Genomic DNA, 27,429 nt, shown 5'->3' on the forward strand with positions numbered 1-27,429 from the left:
TTGGCTTGTTTAGGAAAGGAACGCGGCGTGTGAGGGATCTCTGGTGGCAGGGTCTGCCCCCAAGCGTTAGAGGAACCGTCTGGAGTCTGGCCATCGGCAATGAGCTCAACATCACACCAGGTACACAGACATGAGCCCACACACACACATGCATTATAAACACGTATATACACAGACAATCACATGCAGGGTAATCATACGACGCGCACAAATCAACTTACAGTGCACACACACAAAATTGCAATTATGCGGTCATGCAGCAAGTGAATACACACTGTTTTCTTATCTCTGTCTGTGTTTTTTTTTGGGGGGGTGGGGTTCAGGCTGTTTTTTGTATTTGAGTTTAAAAAAAAACCTGATGTATGTGTTTGTGTGTTTCTGTCTAGAGCTGTATGAGATCTTCCTGTCCAGAGCCAAAGAGAAGTGGAGGAGCTACAGTGAGACCAGCTCAGTCAACGACAGTGAGAGCGGTGAGCTCAGATATTAGAATCCATCGATTCAGCTGGCAGCAGACAAAAATACACAGCCAGACGTCCGGGTAGCGTGGCGGTCTAGTCCATTGCCTACCAACACGGGGATCGCTGTATTGAATCCCCGTTACCTCCGGCTTGGTCGGGCATCTCTACAGACACAATTGGCCATGTCTGCAGGTGGGAAGCTGGTATGTGGGTGTGTGTCCTGTTCGCTGCACTCGCGCCTCCTTTGGTCGGTCGGGGCACCTGTTCGGGGGGGGGGGGTCTTGGGGGAATAGTGTGATCCTCCCACGCGCTACGTCCCCCTGGCGAAACTCCTCACTGTCAGGTGAAAAGAAGTGACTGGCGACTCCACATGTATCGGAGGAGACGTGGTAGTCTGCAGCCCTCCCCGGGTCAACAGAGGGGGTGGAGCAGCGACTGGGACAGCTCAGAAGAGTCTGGTAATTGCCTGGATACAATTGGGGAGGAAAAGGGGGGCGGATCCAAATAAATAAATAAATAAATACACAGCCAGTCAGATAACTGCTCTGACAGCTTAACTTGAGTATTCACATCCGTTAACAATCAGAAATGGCAGAAAAGACTGACTGCAGCTTACTGAGTTGTATTAAAGTTGTGCTGCTGAAAATAAAGACATTACTATATAATCACAGATAGTTAAATCAGTTCAAGTGGACACATTACTATATGGTGAATTGTCCAACAGTGGAAAAAATAAAACAACTGAAGGAACATACAACTATGAAATGTGTACAATCATACATAGCCAAAATACCTCACCGTATAAATGAACAACTTTAAAGGTAGAAATCTGATGAACCCTAATTCAAGCTGTGTCGAAGGACTAAATCTGATACAAACATTTCCCAGTCTGTAACAACTTATACTTCAGTTACTGCATTTTAAGGGAGCGACCTTCAAACAACCTCTCAATTTAATTTATGAAATCACATTCACTTAAAACCTGAAGGACAGTAAATTACAACATAAACCCATAGCAAATAATTCATCCATTTACCACCTGAAGAACGAGAAGCATTTTCCTTGTCCTCATCAGCCACGGCCTGCAACAGTACTCTGGCTGGGGAAAAAAAAGAAAGAAAAACCACTGACTTTGCCACAGTTTGCTGCCACTGTTAGAAACTCGTAGTGATAAAATCCAAATGTTACCCGACCCTGTTGAGGTGAAATTTCACAATAAAATATTTTTCCATTTATTTTTTTCCCATTAAACTGTCTCTTCTCTGTGTGTTGTGTTTTCAGACTGCGGAGCGTCTCTTGCAGACAGAGAATCCAGTCTGGATCTCATTAAACTGGATATTTCCAGAACTTTCCCCTCCCTCTTCATCTTCCAGAAGGTAAAGGCACACTGTAGGCTTGTCTTGGTGCACAGGTTTTCAGGTGACTTTGTATTTAGGCAACATGGGTGGTGTCAAACTGCATCAGTGCTGGTATTTTGTCATCACAAAATGAAAACGTCTTGTTGCTCAATAGGCATGAACAACACACCTTAAGTGCTGATCAGTTACAGTATAAGAGTGATGTAACTGTCCAGCCAGTATCAAATTACAACATAGCCTTGGGTCATTTATTAAAAGGTTATATTAAAGAGTAACAATGCCAGTGTAAAAACTGGTAACGCTGGGTGGGATGTGTCTGGCATACTGGGTGTGTCTTTAAGTGTGATTCTGCGACCAGGATAAAGGTTTATGTCAGATGAGAGACAGAGAAGGCAGGCATAGGGGCATCCAGGTGGCGTGGCGGTCTATTCTGTTGCCTACCAATACGGGGATCGCCGGTTCGAATCCCCGTGTTACCTCTGGCTTGGTTCGGTGTCCCTACAGACACTATTGGCCGTGTCTGCGGGTGGGAAGCCGGATGTGGGTGTGTGTCCTGGTCGCTGCACTAGCGCCTCCTCCGGTTGGTCGGGGCGCCTGTTCGGGGGGAACTTGGGGGGGGAATAGCATCATCCTCCCACACGCTACGTCCCCCTGGCAAAACACCTCACTGTCGGGTGTCTGGGTAGCATAGCAGTCTATTCCATTGCCTACCAACACGGATCTTCGGTTTGAATCCCTGTGTTACCTTCAGCTCGGTCGGGCATCTCTACAGACACAGTTGGCTGTGTCTACGGGAGGGAAGCCGGATGTGGGTATGTGTCCTGGTCGCTGCACTAGCGCCTCCTCTGGTCAGGGGGGGCACCTGTTCGGAGGGGAGGGGGAACTGGGGGGAATAGCGTGATCCTCCCATGTGTTACGTCCCCCTGGCGAAACTCCTCACTGTCAGGTGAAAAGAAGCGGCTGGCAACTCCACATGTATTGAAGGAGGCATGTGGAAGTCTGCAGCCCTCCCCGGATCGGCAGAGGGGGTGGTGCAGCGACCGGGACGGCTCAGAAGAGTGGGGTAATTGGTCAGATACAATTGGAGAGAAAAAAAGGGGGGGGGGATTCCAAAAAATAAATAATTACTTGTCTCTGGAGAAATTTGAAAATTTCATTGCTGTTGCTTCATAGTTTTTCCAGCTTTTGCAAGCGTTGAAACTTAAAAGAAAAAATTTTTTTTTTCCAAGATGAGAAAGGGCCAGGGTATACTGATACTTGGGGTTGATGTTACCATTTTAAAAGGTTTGAATCTCTCTCTCTCTCTCTCTCATGCTAAAGGGGGGTCCCTACCATGATCTCCTCCACAGTGTGCTGGGGGCCTACACTTGCTACAGACCGGATATTGGCTATGTTAGTCAAATCACACACACACACACACACACACACACACACACACACACACACATACACATGCTTTCTCTCTGTCAACACACAAGCAAAGTAAACATGCATGCCCACATGCAGATACAACATTCCTAAAATCTTACTCTCGTGTGCATCATCACACAAACATAGGACACATAACACTCAATCACACAATAACCATATAAACACATTTTCCTTTCACCCAAACACACACAGACTCATACAATCTACTACAACCAATGTGCTTTAAAACCGCTGACCCGGGGTCTGTATTTACGGTTTGTCTCAGGTCCAGGGCATGTCATTTATCGCTGCTGTGCTGATCCTGAACCTGGAGGAAGCGGATGCCTTCATCACTTTTGCGAACCTGCTCAATAAACCCTGTCAGATGGCCTTCTTCAGAGTGGACCATGAGCTGGTACAAACACATTTTTTTGGGTTTTTTTTTATTAGTGAGGACCATCATTGACTACATTCATTCCCTAGCCACTAAACTTATCCTTAACCATCAGAACTACATGATTCATCTTAACCTTTACCCTAATTTTAATCTAATCCTAATTCCAACCCTTAACCCAAGTACTAACTTTAGCTGCTTGAAGGGCGTCCGTGTAGCATAGCACTCTATTCCGTTGCCTACCAACGCGGGGCTTGCCTGTTCGAATCCTCGTGTTACCTCGGGGGTCGGGCGTTCCTACAGACACAATTGGCTGTGTCTGTGGGTGGGAAGCCAGATGTGTGTGTGTGTGTCCTGGTCACTGCACTAGCGCCTCCTCTGGTCAGTTGGGGCACCTGTTCGGGGGGAGGGGGTTGGGGGGAATAATGTGATCCTCCCTTGCGCTACGTCCCCCTGGTGAAACTCCTCACTGTCGGGTGAAAAGAAGTGGCTGGTGACGCCACATGTATCAAGGCATGTGGTAGTCTGCAGCCCTCCCTGGATCGGCAGAGGCGTTGGAGCAGCGACCGGGACAGCTCAGAAAAGTGGGGTAATTGACCAGGTACATATGGTATATATGGATATGTATATATACAGTGCATCTGGAAAGTATTCACACCCCTTCACTTTCCCCACATTTTGTTATGTTACAGCCTTATTCCAAAATGGATTAAATTCCTTTTTTTCTCATCAATCTAGATACAATACCCCATAATGACAAAGTGAAAAAGGTTTTGTAGATTTTTTTGCAAATTTATTAAAAATAAAAAACTGAAATATTGCATGTACATAAGTATTCACACCCTTTGCTATGACACTCAAAATTGAGCTCATGTTCATCCTATTTCCACTGATCATCCTTGAGATGTTTCTACATCTTGATTGGAGTCCACCTGTAGTAAATTCAATTGATTGGACATGATTTGGAAAGGCACACACCTGTCTATATAAGGTCCCACTGTTGACAGTGCATGTCAGAGCAGAAACCAAGCCATAAAGTCAAAGGAATTTGTCTGTGGACCTCCGAGACAGGATTGTATCGAGGCACAGATCTGGGGAAGGGTACAAAAAATGTCTACAGCTTTGAGGGTCCCGAAGAGCACAGTGGTCTCCATCATTTGTAAATGGAAGAAGTTTGGATCCACCAGGACTCTTCCTAGAGCTGGCCACCCAGCCAAACTGAGCAATCAGGGGAGAAGGGCCTTGGTCAGGGAGGTGACCAAGAACCCAATGGTCACTCTGACAGAGCTCCAGCGTTCCTCTGTGGAGATGGGAGAACCTTCCAGAAGGACAACCATCTCTGCAGCACTCCATCAATCAGGCCTTTATGGTAGAGTGGCCAGACGGAAGCCTCTGCTCAGTAAAAGGCACATGACAGCTCGCTTGGAGTTTGCCAGAAAGTACCTAAAGGACTCTCAGACCATGAGAAACAAGATTCTCTGGTCTGATAAAACCAAGATTGAACTCTTTGGCCTCAATGCCAAACGTCACGTCTGGAGTAAGCCAGGCACCTCTCATCACCTTGCTGATACCATCCCTACAGTGAAGCATGGTAGTGGCAGCATCATGCTGTGGGGATGTTTTTCAGCGGCAGGAACTGGGAGACTAGTCAGGATCGAGGGAAGGATGAATGGAGCAAAGTACAGAGAGATCCTTGATGAAAACCTTCTCCAGAGCGCTCAGGACCTCAGACTGGGGCGAAGGTTTACTTTTCAACACGACAGCGACTCTAAGCACACCGTCAAGACAACGAAGGAGTGGCTTCGGGACAAGTCTGTGAATGTCCTTGAGTGGCCCAGCCAGAGCCCAGACTTGAACCCCATTGAACATCTCTGGAAAGACCTGAAAATAGCTGTGCAGTGACGCTCCCCATCTAACCTTACAGAGCTGGGGAGGATCTGCAGAGAAGAATGGGAGAAATACCCCAAATATAGGTGTGCCAAGCTTGTAGATTCATACCCAAGACTTGAGGCTGTAATCGCTGCCAAGGGTGCCTCAACCAAGTACTGAGTAAAGGGTGTGAATACGTATGCAATATTTCAGTTTTTTATTTTTAATAAATTTGAAAAAATTTCTACAAAACCTTTTTCGCTTTGTCATTATGGGGTATTGTATGTAGATTGATGAGGAAAAAGAAGGAATTTAATCCATTTTGGAATAAGGCTGTAACATAACAAAATGTGGGGAAAGTGAAGGGGTGTGAATACTTTCCGGATGCACTGTATATATATATATCTCCATCTATCCATTATCCAAGCCGCTTATCCTTATCAGGGTCGCGGGGATGCTGGAGCCTATCCCAGCAGTCATTGGGCAGCAGGTGGGGAGATACCCTGGACAGGCTGCCAGTACATCACAATTTAATACACACATTAAGCGCGACACACATACACCAGACAGTATGTACATAATCTGCATGCAAATACACTCATGCTTTATCACAGACGTGTAATGGCACAGTTAAAGGATTGACTGTTTTGACTGAGTTACTTGTCAGTGTCCTGCATCAGAAAACCAACCCTCCCTCTGTTGTCTGTCTGTCCTTCTCCATGCTTTAGATGATGAAATATTTTGCGGCCTTTGAGGTGTTCTTTGAGGAGAACCTGCCTCGTCTCTCCAACCATTTCCAGACCAACAACCTGACCCCTGACCTCTATCTCATCGACTGGTGAGCTACTGAAGTCAACCTCGAACCTGCATTAGAATATATAGAAACACACCTGTGGGGGTCAGCAAACTTGCTTGGTGGTATATATAAAACTGAGTGTAGGTGTCTTTGAATTTGTGTCAGTGTTGTGTCACCCTTCCCTGTTTGTTTGGTTCAGTGTTTGTCATTTGAGATTAAGATTTATTGAGATTATTATGATGCACACTGTATAATCTCTGATTATTTGTATACATTTCCGCAACATGGAAACTTATTGATGTTATGCACACTTAAGTATTTTCCAAGTTATCTTTTATATTTACACTACCGTTCAAAAGTTTGGGATCACCCAAACAATTTTGTGTTTTCCATGAAAAGTCACACTTATTCACCACCATATGTTGTGAAATGAATAGAAAATAGAGTCAAGACATTGACAAGGTTAGAAATAATGATTTGTATTTGAAATAAGATTTTTTTTACATCAAACTTTGCTTTCGTCAAAGAATCCTCCATTTGCAGCAATTACAGCATTGCAGACCTTTGGCATTCTAGCTGTTAATTTGTTGAGGTAATCTGGAGAAATTGCACCCCACGCTTCCAGAAGCAGCTCCCACAAGTTGGATTGGTTGGATGGGCACTTCTTTGAGCAGATTGAGTTTCTGGAGCATCACATTTGTGGGGTCAATTAAACGCTCAAAATGGCCAGAAAAAGAGAACTTTCATCTGAAACTCGACAGTCTATTCTTGTTCTTAGAAATGAAGGCTATTCCATGCGAGAAATTGCTAAGAAATTGAAGATTTCCTACACCGGTGTGTACTACTCCCTTCAGAGGACAGCACAAACAGGCTCTAACCAGAGTAGAAAAAGAAGTGGGAGGCCGCGTTGCACAACTGAGCAAGAAGATAAGTACATTAGAGTCTCTAGTTTGAGAAACAGACGCCTCACAGGTCCCCAACTGGCATCTTCATTAAATAGTACCTGTTAGAGCCTGTTTGTGCTGTCCTCTGAAGGGAGTAGTACACACCGGTGTAGGAAATCTTCAATTTCTTAGCAATTTCTCGCATGGAATAGCCTTCATTTCTAAGAACAAGAATAGACTGTCGAGTTTCAGAGGAAAGTTCTCTTTTTCTGGCCATTTTGAGCGTTTAATTGACCCCACAAATGTGATGCTCCAGAAACTCAATCTGCTCAAAGAAGTGCCCATCCAACCAATCGAACTTGTGGGAGCTGCTTCTGGAAGCGTGGGGTGCAATTTCTCCAGATTACCTCAACAAATTAACAGCTAGAATGCCAAAGGTCTGCAATGCTGTAATTGCTGCAAATGGAGGATTCTTTGACGAAAGCAAAGTTTGATGTAAAAAAAATCTTATTTCAAATACAAATCATTATTTCTAACCTTGTCAATGTCTTGACTCTATTTTCTATTCATTTCACAACATATGGTGGTGAATAAGTATGACTTTTCATGGAAAACACGAAATTGTTTGGGTGATCCCAAACTTTTGAACGGTAGTGTATATGACCACCTTGAAACACTGAGTAAACTGGAATGTTGGGTAAAGCACGGCGGTGGTAGTGGCTAAATACACGGCTAAAGCTAATGGCGTCTACATGATTTTGACCCAGCACTTGCAGCTGTCGTTTCTTAATCCAGCAAACAGTTGAACTGCAGAAAATCAGATCTATTCAGTGATTCCTTCAAAACGGATAATGTAGTTAGTTCTCCCCAATGGCGTACTTGCATTTTATGTACATATATGATGTATATCTTCTGAAATAAAAAGTGGACAGTGAAACAACACTGGCCTTCACACGTTCACCTGTTGGATGTACAGTAGCATAAGATCAAATAATAGGAATATATAAAAGCAAAAAATTGACAGGTTTCTAGGCACCCAAGATTCACACATGAGCAAACAGTTTAAGTATCCAGGCATAAAGCAGTGTATTTAAGAACACAAAAACACACAACATGACAAGTCCTTTACAGGGCTCTGTTCGGCCACTGTGATCGGTCTTGTTCTGTAGCCAATTCTGGATAAATTCCAGTCCCAGTTTCACTGCAAGCAGATATAGAAATAGGTTATCTGTTGATTGGCTACCAGCTGGCGATTACCCACTCCTGTGACCTGTCTGCAGCAGACTCCCAAATCATACCTCCCCTCCACCGTAGCCCAAAGCCTTTTAAACAGGGAAGAGAGGAGAGAGTCAAATTAAGTAGGTTTTATTTGTCCCCAGAGGGGCAATTGTTGTTTAGCAGCAGCAACATTTAAACAATTGTTGTTTAGCAGCAACATTTAAACACACAAATACTCCATAAGGCAAATGAATACAAATACATACATGTGGTGAAGAGAACAAAGCCAACAAAAAGCCAGACAAGTCAGGTTTATTTGTGTAGCCCTAAATCACAGCTACAATCTCAGAGGGCTTAGCGTCGTGAGAAACATGAAACGGAAATGAATGACACCCTCTATCCTTTGAAACTTGAGAGAAAAAACATTTATTCTATATCTCTTATATTTATAAACTTGAATAATCCCCCTCTTTTACACAGGAGACACAACTTTAACAAGTTTAAATACTTGGGGGGTCAACTGTCCAAAGTAACAGGGAGTGCAGAAGAGAGGTGAAGAAGAGAGGGCAGGCAGGGTGGAGTGGGTGGAGAAGAGTGTCAGGAGTGATTTGCAACAGAAGGGTACCAACAAGAGTTAAAGGGAAGGTTTACAAGACGGTTGTGAGACCAGCTATGTTATATGGTTTGGAGACAGTGGCACTGATGAAAAGACAGGAGGCGGAGCTGGAGGTGGCAGAGTTGAAGATGGGAAGATTTTTGTTGGGAGTGACGATAAAGGACAGGATTAGGAATGAGTATATTAGAGGGACAGCTCAGGTTGGACGGTTTGGAGATAAAGCAAGAGAGGCAAGAATGAGATGGCTTGGACACGTGTGGAGGAGAGATGCTGGGTATATTGGGAGAAGGATGCTGAATATGGAGCTGCTAGGGAAGAAGAAAAGAGGAAGGCCAAAGAGGTTTATGGATGTGGTGAGGGAGGACATGCAGGTGGCTGGTGTGACAGAAGAAGATGCAGAGGACAGGAAGAGATGGAAACGAATGATCCACTGTGGCGACGCCTAATGAGAGCAGCTGAAAGTAGTAGTAGTAGTAGTAGTAGTTACACAGGAGACACAACTCTCCAACCTCTCTCTTTTAACCTCTATCTCCCTCCAGGATCTTCACCCTGTATAGTAAGTCCCTTCCTCTGGATGTTGCATGTCGTGTGTGGGACGTCTTCTGCCGGGACGGGGAGGAGAGCCTGTTCCGTACGGGTCTGGGGATCCTGCGGCTCTACGAGGATGTCCTTCTTCAGATGGACTTCATCCACATTGCCCAGTTCCTCACACGGCTGCCAGATGACCTGCCCTCACATACCCTTTTCACCGCCATGGCCAACACACACATGGTCAGCAGGAACCGACGCTGGGCTCAGGTCAGGGTTCAAAGGACAAGAAAAGGCTGTACTTGCTTTTTCTGAATTCACGTTTCTTCATTTCTGTTGCTGTCTGACAATGTTTGAAGATGCTCTGCGTTACTATTTGCCTCTGTGAAATACAACATGAGGTTACTGGTTCTTCTGGATTTACAGGCTTCTGGTATTACAAGTTCTCTTTTACCTTCTCCCTGATCCTTACCAATGTCTGTCAACTAATGTAATAATAATAATAAACTTTATTTGTATAGCACCTTTCATACATAAAATGCAGCTCAAAGTGCTTTACATTAAAAACAAGGGAAACAAAACTCAACAACAATACAGATAAAATAAATTAAAAGTAATAAAACACAGACCTAGGCAAAAAACATAAAACAAGGTAAGAAATAAAACCACAGCACAAGATAAAAAATAAGCGTAAAAGAAATATAAGATTGAATTAATTAAAAGCAAGAGCATAAAAATGGGTCTTGAGCTGATTCTTAAAACTATGGATGTTGCTTCTCTTATTTGTTGGAGGAGTCTATTCCAAGCTGTCGGTGCATAAACCGTGCATCAGAGCTGCGCTCCACTGTTCTCAGTGGGGTGTCAGAGTATTGTCAGATCTCAGTGTGAGTGAAGATAGTGTGGAGTTATCCAAGCAATAATTGATGGATCATTGTTTCAGCCATTATTTTGCAAAATGTTGTTGTTTGTTTAATATTTGTAAAACATTCATTTTTTGGGGGTGAGGTTGGGGGGTAATGTTTGATATCCCAAAACGTACAGGTAGTACAAAATATTTGAATGGAATATAAGCCTTCATTCTGGCATGAATAAGCTTCAATTGCTGAATATTTTAAAAGTTAAATGATATTCACAGCTCAAGCTGTATAAGACTAGTTAATGCTACAGTTCTGAAGCTCCACAAATTTCCTTTTCTTATTATTTTTAACACAAGGTTTGGGTTTTGAATACTGGTTCTGAATTGGAACCACTTCCAAATGAACAAGAACTATATATATGTGTGTGTGTGTGTGTGTGTGTGTGTGTGTGCATGCGTGCGTGCGTGCGTGCGTGCGTGCGTGCGTGTGTGTGTGAGTGTGTGTATGTATATGTATGTATGTATATACACACAGATATAGATATATATATATATGTGTGTGTGTAGATATATATATGTAGATATAGGAAAAAAACTTTAATGCATTTCATTATATATCTATATATATGTGTGTGTGTGTGTGTGTGTGTGTGTGTGTATACAGTGCCCATGAAAAATTTGCCGCCTTTCTGATTTCCTCTATTTTTGCACATTTGTCACACTTGTTTCAGCTCTTCGTACAAAATGTAATATAAGACAGAACCCGAGTAAACACAAAAATTCAGTTTCTAAATGATAATTTTACTTATTTAAGGAAAAAAGTTGTCCAACACAAGCTGACCCTTTGTTAAAAAGTAATTGCCCCCTTAGTTACTCAGTTAACTACATTTAATTTATCTTTGGATTCAGTCAGAGCAGACACACCCAGGCTTGATTACTGGCAGCCCTGTTGAATCTAAACGTGACTTACCGTATATAGAACTTTGCCATCACTGTGAAGTAGATGATAAGGTCTCAACAAGCAGCACACTATGCCACCATCAAAACAAACTCCACAAGAGACGAGAAACAAGTCTTTGAGCTATATTGGTCTGGAAAGGGTTACAAAGCCCCAATTCTAAGGCTCTGGGACTCCAGCGAACCACAGTGGGGAAAAAGATAACAGGACAGACTGCAGCAAATCCTGGTCTACCTGGTCAAATCCTACTACCATTCAGCCTTAACCCATCCTTTTGCTGACCTCTTTATTATGGAATGGAAATGAGATGGACTCCCTAATGTTGATTTGTTTCTGTTTTCTAACAGGTGTTTTCAGCATTGATGAAGGATGGAAGTAAAGACACGGACAAAAACAACAGCCCGGCTTTTAGAAGTTAACACCGGCTAACCATAGCACTGTCAGTTCATCTTTCTCGATACCAACTTCAAAAGTTGGCAGTGAAGGCTGCAGCCTATGCTAGCTAGCTGCTTGTTTTGAAGGTAACGTTTGCCTGCCACACTGCTGTTGCAGTTGGAATGAGAGCCCGGCTGTGAAACTTGAACCTACATAGCTGAAGTTGGAATCGGAAGTTGAAAGGGTAGTTATGAAACGTAAAGAAAATGCAAGCTAGCAATGTATGCTGGAGCTAATGTCAAAGGCCGGCCCTGTGCTATGGTTAACAAAGACCTTTGCACCCAGGACCAGTACAGACCCAGCTGGGCTGGGGATGAACTGTTTACCAGTGCTTACCAGCTCAATAGAGTGTTGCCGTTACCTGTTTTCTTAAAGTGTGGGTGGGGACCAGGGCAGGAAGCTTAAGCGGCTGGATTAATGAACTTTTTAGGCATTTCACTACTTTGTTGGCCAACAAAGTTGTAGATTAAATTTTGAAAGAAAAAAAAAATGAGTGGACCTGCCCAAGTACTCGGTAGAATAGATGGGATCGTTAGCCACAGCCATAATTTAGCAGGATTTGGCTAGTGCTACTCTGATTTAGACCCAAGACAGTTGGTGGACCTAGTATTTCTGGTTCATCACGTAATGAGAAGAGAACCAATTTGTTTTTTTTTGTTTTGTTTTATGGACTGGGTTCCAAGATGAGACTAAATATCAGATTTTGGTCTGAAAATATTTTAATGAACCCCCAAGTAGGCTCTGAGTTCAGTTTTATGCCACTAATAAGGAGTCAATTTTTCATGTCCATTGTTCTCATAGACCCCTATTCTACTGTTAATTATGGTGCTAACTTATTTCTAAAACTTAAAGAAACTCAATCTACAGTTTAATTATCAATGCAAAAGAATTTTCTTTGGAAGTCCTAGCTAGGTTGTTGCTACCTAATAATTAAGAAATGATGCACATGGCAATTTTGCAAATGTCAAAACAAATATGAGCAGATTTCTGTTCGTGTTGACGTTTTTACTTGAACCGCTGGATTCCACGGTCCTCAAATGGGTTGTGAGCATTTTTAAACTTTGGAGTCAAGAACCCCTTGGAAAATGTGCAGTATAATGCTAGACATGACCCCTTTATCTAAAAAGCAGGTTGACTTCTTAGAGTACTTAAAAGTTGACATTTGATGACAAGTGTTTCAGCCAACAGTGCCATTGAAAAAGACACACTTCGGGACATGTAGTATTAAATAACACCACACAGTATTAGCAGCTGTGGCCATTTGAACATGAAATAAGAGGACAGGATGAAATGAAATGGAGGTTTTATTGGGTATTGTCATTTACATTATATTTGGGGGGGGGTGCATGTGATGTAGAGGTTGTGGCTATTGGGGCAAACCAATGACATTTTAATGATGGGTTTATAAATTCACCTGCCACTTGCATCATGTTACCAAACATATATTTTTGGAGGTTTATATAGCATATGGAAACCTCAGATTGAGGGTTAGTTACCTGCTGCAGTGGTCGGTAAAGTAGACTGACTCAACAATATTTGCATGGTTGCTGGTGGATGATTCCCACCCTGGTCTGTATACTCTGACCTCAGATATAGTAATGTGTTATGGGACAGTGATGGACATTTTATCTTTTTCACTGTTGACTTATTAATAGATTTTTTTTGTGAAAAGATAAGTAACTGTCAATTGACATAATGCACAGATAAAACCATGTTTATTGGTGATAATAGGTCTGTGCTGGCCTCTTGTTAATTTTTTTCAATCCATGGCTTTGGTAAGAGTCGGCCAACGGCTTCGCACCCCAAACACCAGTTGGAAGCGCCAACAAGAATTTTGAAACAATGCGAGTCAACGGTGAAACTGGAAGGTGTACTTACTGTAAATGCAGTGGGAAGGTTGGACCGCCTCAGTCTTCAGACAGTGGTCCGGTGATCTAATTTTCCTTTCAGAGCACTTTATATATCCAGCACTACGGCTTTCATAACCATTTAGACACTTCAGAGATGCACATTTGTTTTCCATCTAGTACACAGGGCAGCTTTAAACAAAGCTAAAACGTTGAGCCCATTAACAAATATCGAAATCCAGCTCGCTGTTCCATAATTTACTTTGACTATCTGCGCGTATAAATTAAGTTGGCCATGCATGTCTCCACATGCCACTAGATTACTAGTGAAGGAAGAAGACCCCTTCCCTCCTCCCCTTTATAGTTCTTATTCATCATTAGATGCTTTATGTTGCCTTTAGCCATGCAGTCAGTTTGTGGACTTGTTTCTGATACGCCATCTGTTTTCATACACTACAAATGTAAGATGAATGTCCATCTCGCATCCCTACCTCTGCAGATATTTGCGCACTCACTAATACAATTTTTGCCTAATTTTTATCTTGCAAACACACCATACACACTCCTATACCATTTTAATATTCACTCCAAATTTTCTCTTAAACACACACACACACCACCTAAACACATTCATGCTATTACACATGAATATAGATATACTATGAACTTCACAATTTTCTTAGACACACACACACTAATGCAAATTAAAAACACTCATAAAAGCCAAACCCACACGTTCTGTGCTGCCCATACACTTCTCAGTGCACACTACATACCCACGTTTACATGCTTAAGATGTGTAGAGCTATACACACACACACACACACATACACACACACATGCCATGTTAGCATATGAGTGGGCCTTATAGAAGGGGATCAGGCAGCCACTGACCAGATCAGTTGTAGTACCATCAGTGTGTTTACCACCTGTACTACTGTCACTTCTCCTGACTGCAGCGTTTTATGTACCTGGCTGTTCTTAGGGCAGAAAACTCACCAGACATGACAAGTAGCCCAGGGGGAAGGAACAGATTGTTGAGAGGAAAAAGAGGTGGTTGGAGGGTTAGAAGAAAACAAGGAGAGGAGATGGAGTAGATGGGTGGCGTGGAGGAGAGCAGAGGATCGAGTCAGGTGGTTTGTATGGAGGTGAGGCAGAGATATGGGGGGGGGGGCATGCTGTGACAATTGGTTTTGATATAACCACAGGATAAGTCTAAAAGTAAAACACACATTATGTAGTTAAGAAAATAACATACAGGGAGCCGGGAATCTTGAAGAAGGGGCAGAGAGGTCTGTAATGGGGTGTAATGAGGTGAGACAATGGGGTCTTAGAGAGGCACTGGAGGGGACCAGAGCACAGGTTTTTAAGCCCGGTTCCCCACCAACCCTTTCCAATAATCCCAGGATGCACCATGCTCCCCTCTGGAGAGTTTATCGTATCAATGTTATACCAAATGACTCCAATACTAAGTGTTTGTAATTGTACAATAATGAACTCAGAGCTTGAACACTAACATAGCCTGCAAACTGCATTTGTACAAGTCAGCATACATGTCCCGTCTGTCAAGAAATTATCATAGACGAGGGGGAAAAAATCCCAGGTTTTATGATCTGAGAGCCTACTTATCTGTACAGTACATTATGTGTTCCATCTTTATATAAACATAGTCATTCATGTTGTCAGATGGACTGAGATTAGTCATATGGACACGATGGGATTTTTTTTTTCTCCAAACAGGCGTTGCTGGCCAGCTAGCTCTCTGGACAACAGCTCCTCGGGTATCCATCACTCCATTTTAAATCTGATGTTCTTTCACATGCGTCAAAAAGCAGGTAGCAAAATTCCAAGAAGATGTTTTCGTGTGAGTAGTAGCTGTGAAGTCAGTAGTGTTGTGTGTCAGTGTGCGCTGATATTCTGACGCAGCCGTGGACTTTGAGTCAGAAAAGAAAGTTAATTCTGTTCTCGTCAGGGCAGACACCTTTTTCGAAACACAGTCCTTTAATGAATGTTTTATTTTTCTAACACCTAATTTGCGGCAACACATGTTTCACGCTTTCCTTTTTCAACACACGGTGACAAATTTAATTCCAAAATGACTTTGATTCCGTTTTCAAACACATTTTGCTATTTATATGATTTATTTCAAAAATGCACATGATCCTTTCTGTGAAAAACAGGAATGTTTTGTAAAGATCTTAGGAGGATCTCTTATTGTAGCAGTATCGCCTAATGTCAGAACACATTTTTGAGGTGTCCAGGTAGCATGGCGGTCTATTCAGTTGCTTGCCAACACTGGGATCACTGGTTCAAATCCCCACATTACCTCCGGCTTGGTCGGGCGTCCCTACAGACACATTGGCCGTGTCTGTGGGTGGGAAGCTGGATGTGGGTATGTGTCCTGGTTGCTGCACTTGCGCCTCCTCTGGTTGCTCAGGGTGCCTGTTCGGGAGAGGAGGAACTGGAGGGAATAGTGTGATCCTCCCACAGGCTACGTCCCCCTGGTGAAACTCTCTGTCAGGTGAAAAGAAGCAGCTGGCGACTCCACATGTATCGGAGGAAGCATGTGGTAGTCTGCAGCCCTCCCCAGATCGGCAGAGGGGGTGGAGCAGCGACTGGAACAGCTCGGAAGAATGGGGTAATAGGCCAGATACAATTGGGGAGAATAACGGGGGGGAAACCCCCCCCCCCAAAAAAAAATTTTTTTTTTGAAGTGACACTTGTCCAGACAGCCAACCTGTCATTTTGGAATGAAGCTTTTTGCATGCTATTAACCTGCAGTGCTAAAAAGAAACACAAATCATATGTGTTGTTGCTGACTACAGCCACAGTTTTGTTAAAAATAAGTCATTTTTGAGAGCGCCAGTCCTGGAAGATTGCCCCTGTACCAGCTCCCCAATATCTTTTCCTCCTAATCAAAGAGCAATATTGTTATGGTTTAGAAAAAGGGGCACATTTGGCAGATTGAGGGGGGACCTGGCTTACAGAGAAGGCTGTATGTTGAATGTCGAAGCCTTAGCTGGTAGCTTTCACAGTGCATTTCATGGTTTGTTAGTCCTATTTTGTATCAGATCTCTGGTGAAATACACGGACACGAGGGGGAGAGTGCATTTTACAGCAAGATGTTTTCCCCTAAATCTGTGTCGCAACTGTAGACTTCTCAGACCAGCAATTGTTCCATTCATTCATTTTATTTAAGTATCATTTATTTCAGCTGTATTTTATACTTGAGTGTTAATTCATAAAGCTTTTTTTTGTTTTATGTCTGTTTGTGTTTATTTCTCTCTTGTCCAATTTCAGTGTACAGTTTTCATAATACTTTACAGCTGCTGTAAATATTCTGTAAAAAAGTGTCCCTCTTTTCTTATCATGGCCACTAGTTAAATGTATATATAATAAATATCTCAAACAACAGAGTTCTGTCAGCCTTGCGTCTTTGTGTGAATGCAACAAATAGGCCACACGACCTTGTTCATACACTGAAGTAGATAACCATTTACTGCAATGCAGAAATACTGATAGAATCGCACGTCAATGCAGATGGGAAATTGTTCTGACCTTTGTGATGAAGAACTACAGCTCCATCCATCCATCATCTATACCAGGTCACACAGTACAGCTTCACAGTGAAAGTCAAAGCAGCTGATGAATGAAAATTGTATAATTTCATGAAATGCATGACCTCTTGTCCCACCTCAAATCATATCCCCTCTCAATATGTTACTTTTCACTGCCATCAACAATATCCACATTTCCATTTGATCTTTCCCGATAGAATTCAGCTCCTAGTGGTCATTTTTGAAGTTACAAGAATTTATAGACGCTGTAAGTCATCACTGAGTGTATGTTGGTTGCTTATAATCTTGGTGATGAACTGACTGAACTTTCTTTGAAACATTTTCGAAAATTTTTGATCAACGCAACCACGAGATTCCTCATCATACACTCATAACTTCACAAAATAATTTAGGCTGATACGCCCAGTAGTTTGCGAGATTAGCCACGGACAGCCCCCCCCCCCAACACACACACACACACACACACACACACACACACGCTCACACACACACGACCAAACTCAGAAAGTATAGCAAAAATATTGTGGCTTGTAATGTCTTAAATTTCCACAGAGGGGCATGATTGGACCCGCGCGCGTGAGAGAGCGAGAGAAAGGTGGGGGTGTAATTTTTTGAAATCGCCCTACGTGCTCGGACGAATTTATCGATGACTAATGTATTCCGACAATGTATAACCACCGTATTCCATAACAAAGCTGTATCAACATTTGTGTCACTGACCTTTCCGCTATTTTTTCCAAACTCTTTTTTTATTAGTGTTTGTTAACATTGTAAACAATAGTTTATATAATTGTTCCAGCATTTTTTTAACCATTAATAAAATGGCATATAAACAGTATGTATATGGTAAAAACAGCAGTTAGAAACATATATATATATGTTTCTAACTGCTGTTTATATATATATATATATATAAAATGCTGTGTAGTGAAAGAAAAAATGCTCCCCGCAAAGACAACAAATAAAAAGAAACAGTTTTTCATGGTGAATTAGCCTTTCTGCTATTTTTATTCTTTAAAAAAAGTTTTATTTTTCATGGGTTAACGATGAAAAAATAATGCAGAAATTAAGTTTACACGACAGCAAACTCAGGAAAGGAACTAAGAAAATCTCTGTAATTAGCCTTTTGCAATCCTTCCCAATAAAGCATACATCTAATGTGAGAGAGAGAGAGAGAGAGAGAGAGAGAGAGAGAGAGAGAGAGAGAGAGAGAGAGAGAGAGAGAGAGAGAGAAGAGCGTCGACGAACAATCAATGGCAAAAGTGATGGAAACAAAATATGACGTCACTTCACAGCCACTCACCCTCAAAGGCTTCTGGGAAGTATTCGGCGGAGAAGACATTTTGGATTTAAAGGGGCTGAGCTGGCTGTCAGTTCTAGCTCTTGGTAAGTACAACATTTTCACGAATTTGTGAATATCGGAGTCCTTGCGCCGAGATGTACTTTGACAACAAGTGTCGGTCATATAAAGTGTTTTAGATATAAAAATAGGGCAGTGACCTCTGCAATGGGGTTTTTTTTAATGGACGCGTTGGGAGTGGTAATGCTAGCTAGCTGTGCTAAAGCTAGCCTGTCCGCTGATGATACCGCAAAAACAGATCAACAAGCGAGTTTTATCACGCTTTTCGAGGATTTTGGCGTAAAAAAATTGGACTTCTAGCATAACGTTCACGGGGTTAACCTGACTGCGTTGCATTCAACCGCCCGTTAATATCCAGGGTGAGGTGAACAATGAGATCTAATAGAAATATTTTACAGCGTCAGAATGAATTGTGTGTGGTGATCAGTACTTCATGTGGTGGAACAGATCACATGATCTCTTGTTTTGTTCTTAAACTGAAGTTAACATATAACTTATTAAATATGCCTTTGTGCAGCAGAGCTACTGCAGTCATCAACACTCTTCTCAGTATATTAAATCTTTCCATGAAATCTTTCTTGAATTTGAGCCAAGTTATCACCCTTTGTACGATTATGTTAATATTATTGCTTTACAAATCGTTAAAATGATATTAGATACATAACATTTACACCGACAAGTATAAACATTGATTATAAAGTCTGATACTAGCCGTTGATATACCTTTACTAACTGGTTATCTTTTATGGAAAGTGAATGACCTCTTGATATTTGCCATGGCGATACTTGTCATTCAGATACAGGCCTTTTCAGTCAGGCATACGTGAGAGAATAATTCTCTTGCATCTAGTTACAGTGGGGTTAATGTCAATTTCGGACAGCGTCATTGGTACTTCCCTTGGAGATCTGCCCCATGTTGTGCCACACCCTCCCTGTTGGCTTGTGTGCCTTTGTGTCGGTGGGGGGGGCAGTGAAAAGGATGGCTACATATACAGGAAATGATGGAAGATAAAAAAAAAGATCAGTGATGTCCAACTTGGGCAAGTGGACAATAAATGCATCTCAAGGGAGATGACAAGGTTTTGGAATCAGCAACTTGTTGATGCTGTTAATTTCCTCTTGACATATTCTTAAATAGGTAGCTTAGGATTTTGTCATTATAATAAACAGCTACCACACCCTTTCTGCTAAGAACTGTTTACCTACACCCTGTGCCATGTGGTAGACTTGGCAATTAATAATGAATCGTTTTCATTTTTTTTCTTTATGCTGAATTCCTAAATAAGCATTTGGATTAATCAAGTTCAGTGGACAAGCACTAATTTTCTTTATTTTTTAAGGGGAGCTGAAAAACTATTTTAATTTGAAAGGCCTGTCTAGGGTGTCTCCCTGCCTGCTGCCCAGTGACTGCTGGGAATAGGCTCCAGCATCCCCGCGACCCAGAGTAAGGATAAGCGGTTTGGATAATGAATGAATGAATGAATGTTATGCCTTTGTAGCTGAAACGAGGGGGGAAATGGCAGCTATTTACCCATCTCTATTCTTGGGCACAGTTATGTCCCGCCCTGAAGGGAACCAGAGAGAGAGCGCTGCAGTGTGCAATTGCACTTGCCAATAGCAAGTACGTTGCTCGGTCTGTTTAGGGTAATTTGGTTCATCCCCTGTCCCTTCAAATCAGTGTTCTGAGACAAAAGCTGGTCTCTGGGATGATGATGGTGATGAAGGGTGGGATATAGGAAAAATGTTCTGCCAGTTTGCTACTATCAAATGATGAGAGTAGGGCAGTTTTTGACTATAGTGACAGAGCGAAGATGTGTTCGCTAGTGGTGTAGTATTGTATAATGTGAGGGGTCAAGGGCAGACTACGGGCGATAATGGAGTTTAGGGATATTTTCTCTGCCAGCCATTCCCTGCTCGAAGGAGGATTAAACCACCGATGACTGATTTCTCTCTAGTTTTCTCCCCCTATAATTTCCCACATGGACTTGCGCATCGCTTTCTTCTCTGTCCCATCACTGCCTTGTGTTGGAACACTAGGCAATGCTGGTTTTCATTGTCTTTTTATGTAAAACCTCAACCTGAAATAAGACTTTCATATTATTCCAAGGATTTGGTTAGTCAAGGGTTGCGAGCTTGAAAAGGTATCTGCCGAAACTACCAAAGGCTTGTATCAGTGCGCACCATGGTCAGTCAGTTGGGGATACTTTCTCTGTCTCAGACCTATCAGCACCGTGAGGAACTAAAGCTCATTTGGTTCACACTGTGAGCTTCCTGTTAACATAAATACGAAATATTTTAACCTTGAGAGAGAGAGCAGGTCACAAAAATTGGTTTAATTATCCAATATCATGGGACTAGGGCTATTAAAGGTTGCATGAAGCAGCATTAAAGCATCTCGAACTTCTGCGATTTGGCATATGTCCGAATGGAAAAAAGACTGTCAGGTGGCATTTTGTGAGGGGAGGGAGATGGATTTGACTAATAGCTCATGATGGCAAGGTATTTTTAGAAGAATGTGGACATTGATATGTTATTAGCTAATTCCTGTTTGCTGTTAGATCACTCTTATCTCAATCTCATGGACCTGTGCCCAATTCATTAGTCATTATATATTAGTCATCGTGTATGCCCACAATTGCAGAATATCACTAAACATTTTCTTTTGTATTTTTCTGGAAGAGAAACACTTCTAAACATGAAAATAATTTAAAAAAAAATTTTGTTTATCTGTAGAGCATAGTGTTTAAATAGATGCAAATTATAAGTACAGCTAAAATGGATTGCGATAATGAAAATACATTTTTCATCTTAATTTCATTGGATCTTCAAGGGAAGATTTTGGCTCAGAAAGGCAGTACAGTACGGGTGACATTATCGATGTTTATATACAGGTTGGTGTTTGACTTGTGGTTTATTTACACCAAAGCCTCCATCACATTTTTTTTTTTTTTGCGTCATGATGTTATTAGAAACCTGCTAGTGCCGAATACACTGCTGTAGAAGTCATCCAGTCAAGGTCACCCCTTGAATTCTTCTGTATAACATGCTGTACATTTTGCCTTCAGTGAGATTTAGGTTTTTGCCTGTTGGATGAAGTTTGTCCTTTCCTCTGTGATCCTGAATGTGAATGTCACTTAACAGTCATTTGCTGAAATTGGTTATCTGTAGGGTTAGAAATTGACTTTGACCAGGTTTTTGATGCTTAAGAGAAGGACCAGAGAATAACTCAGAGTAAACAACATCCTCACACATACAGGTATCACATTACCCTAGGATTTAACCTTCAGAAATGTTTTATTGACACAACCTAGGCAACAATTGAAAATAATTTTGAGTGTATAGAGGTTCTCGTTGCTAAGTCTTTTGTGTCTGATGGCAGTGGAGAGAAGCAGCGTTTATATCAGGGCAGCTCCCTCCCCCATCTGACATCCGACGTGCTCATCTCCTCTTGTCCTGCTGTGGGCGGGGCTGTGCCCTAATGTCTGCTCTGAGCTGATGTTGGTTCTGAACGAGCAGTGGGCTTCGTCCCCATCCTGCAGACAGCTCCCGTCGTCCTCTCCTCTGCATTTACTCCTCTCATTCTCTGTTTCATCGACTCTCCCCTGTTTTATTCCAAAGGGAGCAATATCCAGGAGGATGTCTTCCTGTTGGGATTAGCTAAGCCATTTTATGAAGCCATTTGAGGATGCACTCTACTCAGGCGTCGAGCTATTACTGGAGGAGGAGTCTTAATTTCATCAGCATTTTTCCATGCCAAATTATGAGGATCTGATCTGCAGTTGTAAGCTGAGGTTAGTTATCTGGTCCATAAGCTGTCGTATCATTTGAAGCCTTTTTTTTCAACAATTTTTTGTTGTTGTATTTTTACCTTTTTATTGGACAGCAATAGTGAAAGGCAGACAGGAAATGGGAGATAGAGAAAGGGGTACAACATGCAACAAATGTCGCCGGCTGGAATCGAACCAGTGACGGTTGCGACCATGTGGTATGCACCCCAAGACATGTTTAATCTTGAACGATACAGGATGTAGTTCTTCAGCTGGCAGTGGGCATGTTTCATGGAAATGCAAGTGTTTTAATGTTTGAGTCATAAGTTTATAAATGTCCTCTTTAAGTCATATTTTTCTGTCTTTTTTTTTTTCGCTACAGAAGTTATTATTTTGCTTAGAGTACAGTGGAGTTAATCTGCAAATAAGGATGCAGCTCTAATGGCGAGATATTGCAGGTTGATTTTGATACACTACATTTTGTAAATGTCTTTTTGCAGCTAAGGGCCAATAAAAGGCCTAAAACATCTGCCATGCACCACTCCATATCCATGTTGTGTGTGTGTAATAACATGGTAGGTCTAATGGTTCTGGGCCCAAGGTTGGGGATTTGTTTGAAGAAATTGTCTCTTGTTGATTTTAATATTTGCTAATTTTAAACACTAGCCAAGTCACCTATCATTTGTTAGCTAGCTTTTGCATGTGCTACCATTTCATTATGCTGCTGGCATGTCCAAAAGGAGTTGAATCAATTGCAACTGGACTTGGTATATATCCGTGAAGACGTTTCGCCTCTCATCCAAGAGGCTTCCTCAGTTCGTGCCTTTCTGACTAGACCAAGCTCGTCTGACTGGCTGGTGATGAGACTCAGTATTTATCCTTTAGGAGTCATTGTCAGAGCTATTGATATGCGTGGCTCTTTGTGATCAGATGTTTACCAACGCCCGTCGCTAACAGAGCCATAGATATGAGTGGCTCTTTTGTGTACTGATGTTATGGCCGCGCCCGTCGTTATTGGAGCTATTGATATGCGTGGCTCTCCTGTGCTCCTATGTCCAGCCGTGCCCGTCACCATCGGAGCTATTGATTTGCATTTGTTTAGCAGCGACGGTCGTATGGGGTGTTACTTTCGACTTCATTGTTCAGTGGTCATGAGAGTCGTTGGAGCCGTTAGTGACTGACTGTTGTTCTTGGAGGCTAGGCTTCTTGAGTCTCGAGTCCTGGGTAGAGATGAAAGGACGGCATTGTAAGTGGGAGATAGGTGGTGTCGCAGACCTCCTCCTCTGTTGAGGGATGGTTTTTCCAGTTTCGCATTGATGGCTTCCTTCACCCCTCTTTCAAACCATCTATCTTCCCTGTCCAAAATGTGTACGTTGCTGTCCTCGAAGGAGTGTGTCTTCTCCTTTAGGTGTAGATAGACTGCTGAGTCTTGTCCTGAGGAGTTTGGCCTTCTGTGTTGGGCCATCCATTTGTGTAGTGGTTGTTTGGTTTCTCCTATGTATAGGTCAGTGCAATCCTCATTGCATTGTACGGCATACACCAGATTGCTTTTCCGAGTGTGTGGTATGCGGTCTTTGAGATGAACCAGTCTTTGTCGGAGTGTGTTGCTGGGTTTGAAGTATACCGGGATGCGGTGTTTCTTGAAAATTCTCCTGAGTTTCTCGGAGACCCCAGAAACATACAGGATGACTGTGTTAGTCTTTCTGTTCCTTTTCTCCTCCTCGCTCACCTGGTCGGTCTTTTTGGAACGCGTTGCAGTTTTCACAAATGTCCTACTGCGGGTAGCTGCAGGTTTTTAAAGCTCCCCTCAGGTGTTTGTGTTCTTCTCGTTGGGCCTGAGTGCTGCTGGGCACATTTTCAGCTCTGTGTTGCAAAGTTCTGATGACGCTCAGTTTATGTTCCAGAGGGTGGTGTGAGTCGAAAAGTAGATATTGGTCTGTGTGTGTAGGTTTCCTGTAAACCCCAATATGGAGGCTCCTGTCTCCCCCAATGTGGACGTCACAGTCCAAGAAGGACAAACTGTTGTTCTTTATGTCTTCCCTTGTGAACTTAATGTTCTTGTCCACTGAGTTGATGTGTTTGGTAAACGCTTGCACCTCTTGTGTTTGGATTTTGACCCATGTGTCATCCACATACTTGAACCAGTGGCTCGGGGGTGTTCCTCTGAAGGAGTTCAGGGCCCTGTGTTCTACCTCTTCCATATACGTATAAGTTGGCCACAATGGGCGATACTGGTGAGCCCATTGCACAGCCGTGTTTCTGTCTGTAAAACTGGCCCCTGAATTGGAAATATGTATTGTTCAGGCAAAGGTCCAGTAGTTGGCAAATCTGGTCTGGGCTGAGGTTGGTCCAATTGTGGAGAGTGTCGTCCCATAGCAAACGTTGCCTCACAGTTTCCAAAGCCTCCATGGTTGGGATGCAGGTCAATAACGAGGTCACGTCGTAGGATACGATGGTTTCATCCGGTTCCAGTTTTATGCTTTGGACCTTGTCCACGAAGTCTATGGAGTTTTGGATATGGTGAGGTGTTTCGCCCACTAAAGGGGTCAAGATGTTGGCTATATGTTTGGCAATGTTGTACGTGACCGAGTTTATGCTGCTGACGATGGGCCTGAGGGGGGTTCCATCTTTATGGATCTTAGGGAGTCCATATATGCATGGAATGTTATCTTGTGGGTAGAGACGGTGGTATTGTATCCGATCAATGGTTCCTCCTTTCTATAGTTTCTGTAGGTACTCTATTATTCTCCTCTTGTAACCGCTAGTAGGATCGTGTCTCAGAGGTTCATAGGTGTTGGTGTCGCTGAGTAATGATGTGATCTTGGCGTGGTAGTCTGTTGTGTTGAGGATAACCGTGCATCTCCCCTTATCTGCTGGAAGGATAGTGATGTTTTCGTCCTTGCTCAGGGCTGTCACGGCTTTCCTTTCCTCCATGGTTAGGTTGGAAGGAGGGAGTTTCGCATTGGACAGAGCTGCTGATACCTTTAACCTAAGCTGTTCCGCCTCGGTTTCTGTTAGCTTGTTTTTCCTTATGGCTGATTCTGTGGATGTGATGAGGTCAACTATAGGTAGTTGTTTGGGTGTCATGGCGAAGTTCAGTCCTTTGGCTAAGACCTCCTTCTCTGATTGTGAAAGTACCTTGTCCGACATATTCTTGATCCATCTGTTCTGCGTTCCGTTTTGTGTGGGATGTTCTGTCTTTTGTCTCCAGGTAAGTATATCTGCTTGGCTAGTGTTGCTGGTTTGTCGCTGTAAGTTTTGAAACTTCCTTGTCTGCCTTTCTTTGGTTTTGTGGTGTTGAGATAGTTGGGCTTTTTTGATGAAATCAGTGATCATCTCCAAGACTGCACCAGGCAAGTGGGATGTTATTTGCTGGAGTAGTTGGTCAGATTTCTCCTTCAGCCCTTCATTAGTGAAATGGACCTGTCTCACTCTTTCATTCAGGAGTTGATTCTGTGCCTTCTCTATGATTCTGTCTGCTCTATGTCCTTTCATTGTGGTACACAGGCGCAGGCTAGTGGGTATGAGCCTGTGTTGTCTGCATCTCAGATTGAACCGCAAGTGGTTTCTGTAGTCTGCAATCTTCCGAGCCATCCTTTCATATTCCCTCACCATTTTAAGGCTGTCAGACCCAAATTGTTAGGTCTTACACGCATATCAATAGCTCAGATAACGACGGGCGCAGCCATAACATCGGTACACAAAAGAGCCACTCATATCTATGGCTCTGTTAGCGACGGGTGTTGGTAAACATCTGATCACAAAGAGCCACACATATCAATAGCTCTGACAACGACTCCTAAAGGATAAATACTGAGTCTCATCACCAGCCAGTCAGACGAGCTTGGTCTAGTCAGAAAGGCACGAACTGAGGAAGCCTCTTGGATGAGAGGCGAAACGTCTTCACGGATATATACCAAGTCCAGTTGCAATTGATTCAACTCATTTTGGATAACCATGACCTGGATGAATGAGAACATGCACAGACATGCTGCTGGCATGCTTTTACTTTCAACCTTTGGCGCTTTCATTTGATTAGTACATGTATTTTAACATACACTTGATTAAACACAGATAAGATAAAGTTATAGACTATTAAACTTGCGATCTTTTTTTTAAGAATCAGTGGCATTTTGTGCTCTATTTGTTGATGACTTGAGGAGAAAATTAACCACGACTAATTCGAGAAGGTAAATGTTGCCGAATCATTGAATAAAATCCCTTCAATCTGCAGCAACAGTACACTCCTGAGATTCAAAGGGAATGTTAAAGTTAAAAAGCTGACTGATTCATAAACAAATGTCATATTTCAAAGACCTCACATAAAAACACTAACTCATGGCAGTTCAGATCGTTGCTGCCACACCTTAACAGAATTAAACGCTTTAATGACAGAGCGGCTCTGTGTGTTTGAGGTGTTTCTCTGCCAACCAAAGAACTCCTGTTTCACTCAGCATTGAATCCCTCCTCTGTGTGCTGTTTAATGCATTAATACTATTTATGTTGGTGAGTTTGCTTCCAAAATTCACCCCTTATAGCTTGGTTCTCGTTGTTAATTTGTCACAATGTTGAAGTTACCCGTGGATTCGTTTCACAAGGCACTGTCTCTAACACAGCCAGCATTTGTAAACAAACGCCATATGCAAGCCGCATTGATCAGAGTTTGAGTGAGAATTTGACTGTCGGTTGGGAGAAACAAACTGTGTACATTAGTTAGAAACGATTTTCTCGTTTGACAGACTGAAGACCCTGTGAACAGTTTTTTTTTTTTGATAAAATGTTATGTAAACGTTACCTCATGTCTTTCCACCATGCTTTGACAGGCCAGTTAAAAGGAATTATCGGTGATATTTGAATCTCCTTGTCTGGAGTAGCAACATTCATCGTCTTTTTGTTTTGTCTCCCTCAGAACAGCATGGTTTTCGGATGTGTTTTCAGTGTCTCCCCTGTGCAGCTCTCCTGAAAACATGCCTTTTGTTGTCTGCAGCCAAGCCTCAATTAGAGAAACTGTTTTGCATAATTTCAGGTGCCAAATGCCTCCTATTCATATTTTTTCATATCTCAAAGGCACGAATGCTGTAGCTCCTGCGTTTTTAA

The 27,429-nt window shown here is 42.5% G+C and overlaps 2 protein-coding genes across 5 annotated transcripts in view; both read left to right on the plus strand.

Annotated features, from left to right (window-relative positions):
* LOC130122825 (TBC1 domain family member 12-like) overlaps nucleotides 1-16,315 on the plus strand; it is a 49,259-nt gene extending 32,944 nt beyond the window's left edge. The window contains exons 6-13 of one of the 2 annotated variants that reach the window (XM_056291857.1): nucleotides 14-120; nucleotides 387-470; nucleotides 1,740-1,834; nucleotides 3,137-3,208; nucleotides 3,513-3,641; nucleotides 6,218-6,327; nucleotides 9,543-9,801; nucleotides 11,693-16,315. In XM_056291857.1, the coding sequence (XP_056147832.1) occupies nucleotides 14-120; nucleotides 387-470; nucleotides 1,740-1,834; nucleotides 3,137-3,208; nucleotides 3,513-3,641; nucleotides 6,218-6,327; nucleotides 9,543-9,801; nucleotides 11,693-11,764 (928 nt within the window). In that variant the 3' untranslated portion in view covers nucleotides 11,765-16,315. The remainder of the gene's footprint in view (nucleotides 1-13; nucleotides 121-386; nucleotides 471-1,739; nucleotides 1,835-3,136; nucleotides 3,209-3,512; nucleotides 3,642-6,217; nucleotides 6,328-9,542; nucleotides 9,802-11,692) is intronic. The other variant, XM_056291858.1, reaches the window with a different exon arrangement.
* A 2,237-nt stretch (nucleotides 16,316-18,552) lies between these two features.
* The window catches only part of LOC130123306 (kinesin light chain 1-like), a 46,089-nt gene continuing 37,212 nt past the window's right edge, over nucleotides 18,553-27,429 (plus strand). For all 3 annotated transcript variants that reach the window (XM_056292466.1, XM_056292467.1, XM_056292468.1), the window contains exon 1: nucleotides 18,553-18,591. The gene's annotated coding sequence lies outside the window, so the exon portion shown is untranslated. The remainder of the gene's footprint in view (nucleotides 18,592-27,429) is intronic.

This window comes from Lampris incognitus, chromosome 13 (assembly GCF_029633865.1).
Source record: "Lampris incognitus isolate fLamInc1 chromosome 13, fLamInc1.hap2, whole genome shotgun sequence".
Taxonomy (NCBI): domain Eukaryota; kingdom Metazoa; phylum Chordata; class Actinopteri; order Lampriformes; family Lampridae; genus Lampris; species Lampris incognitus.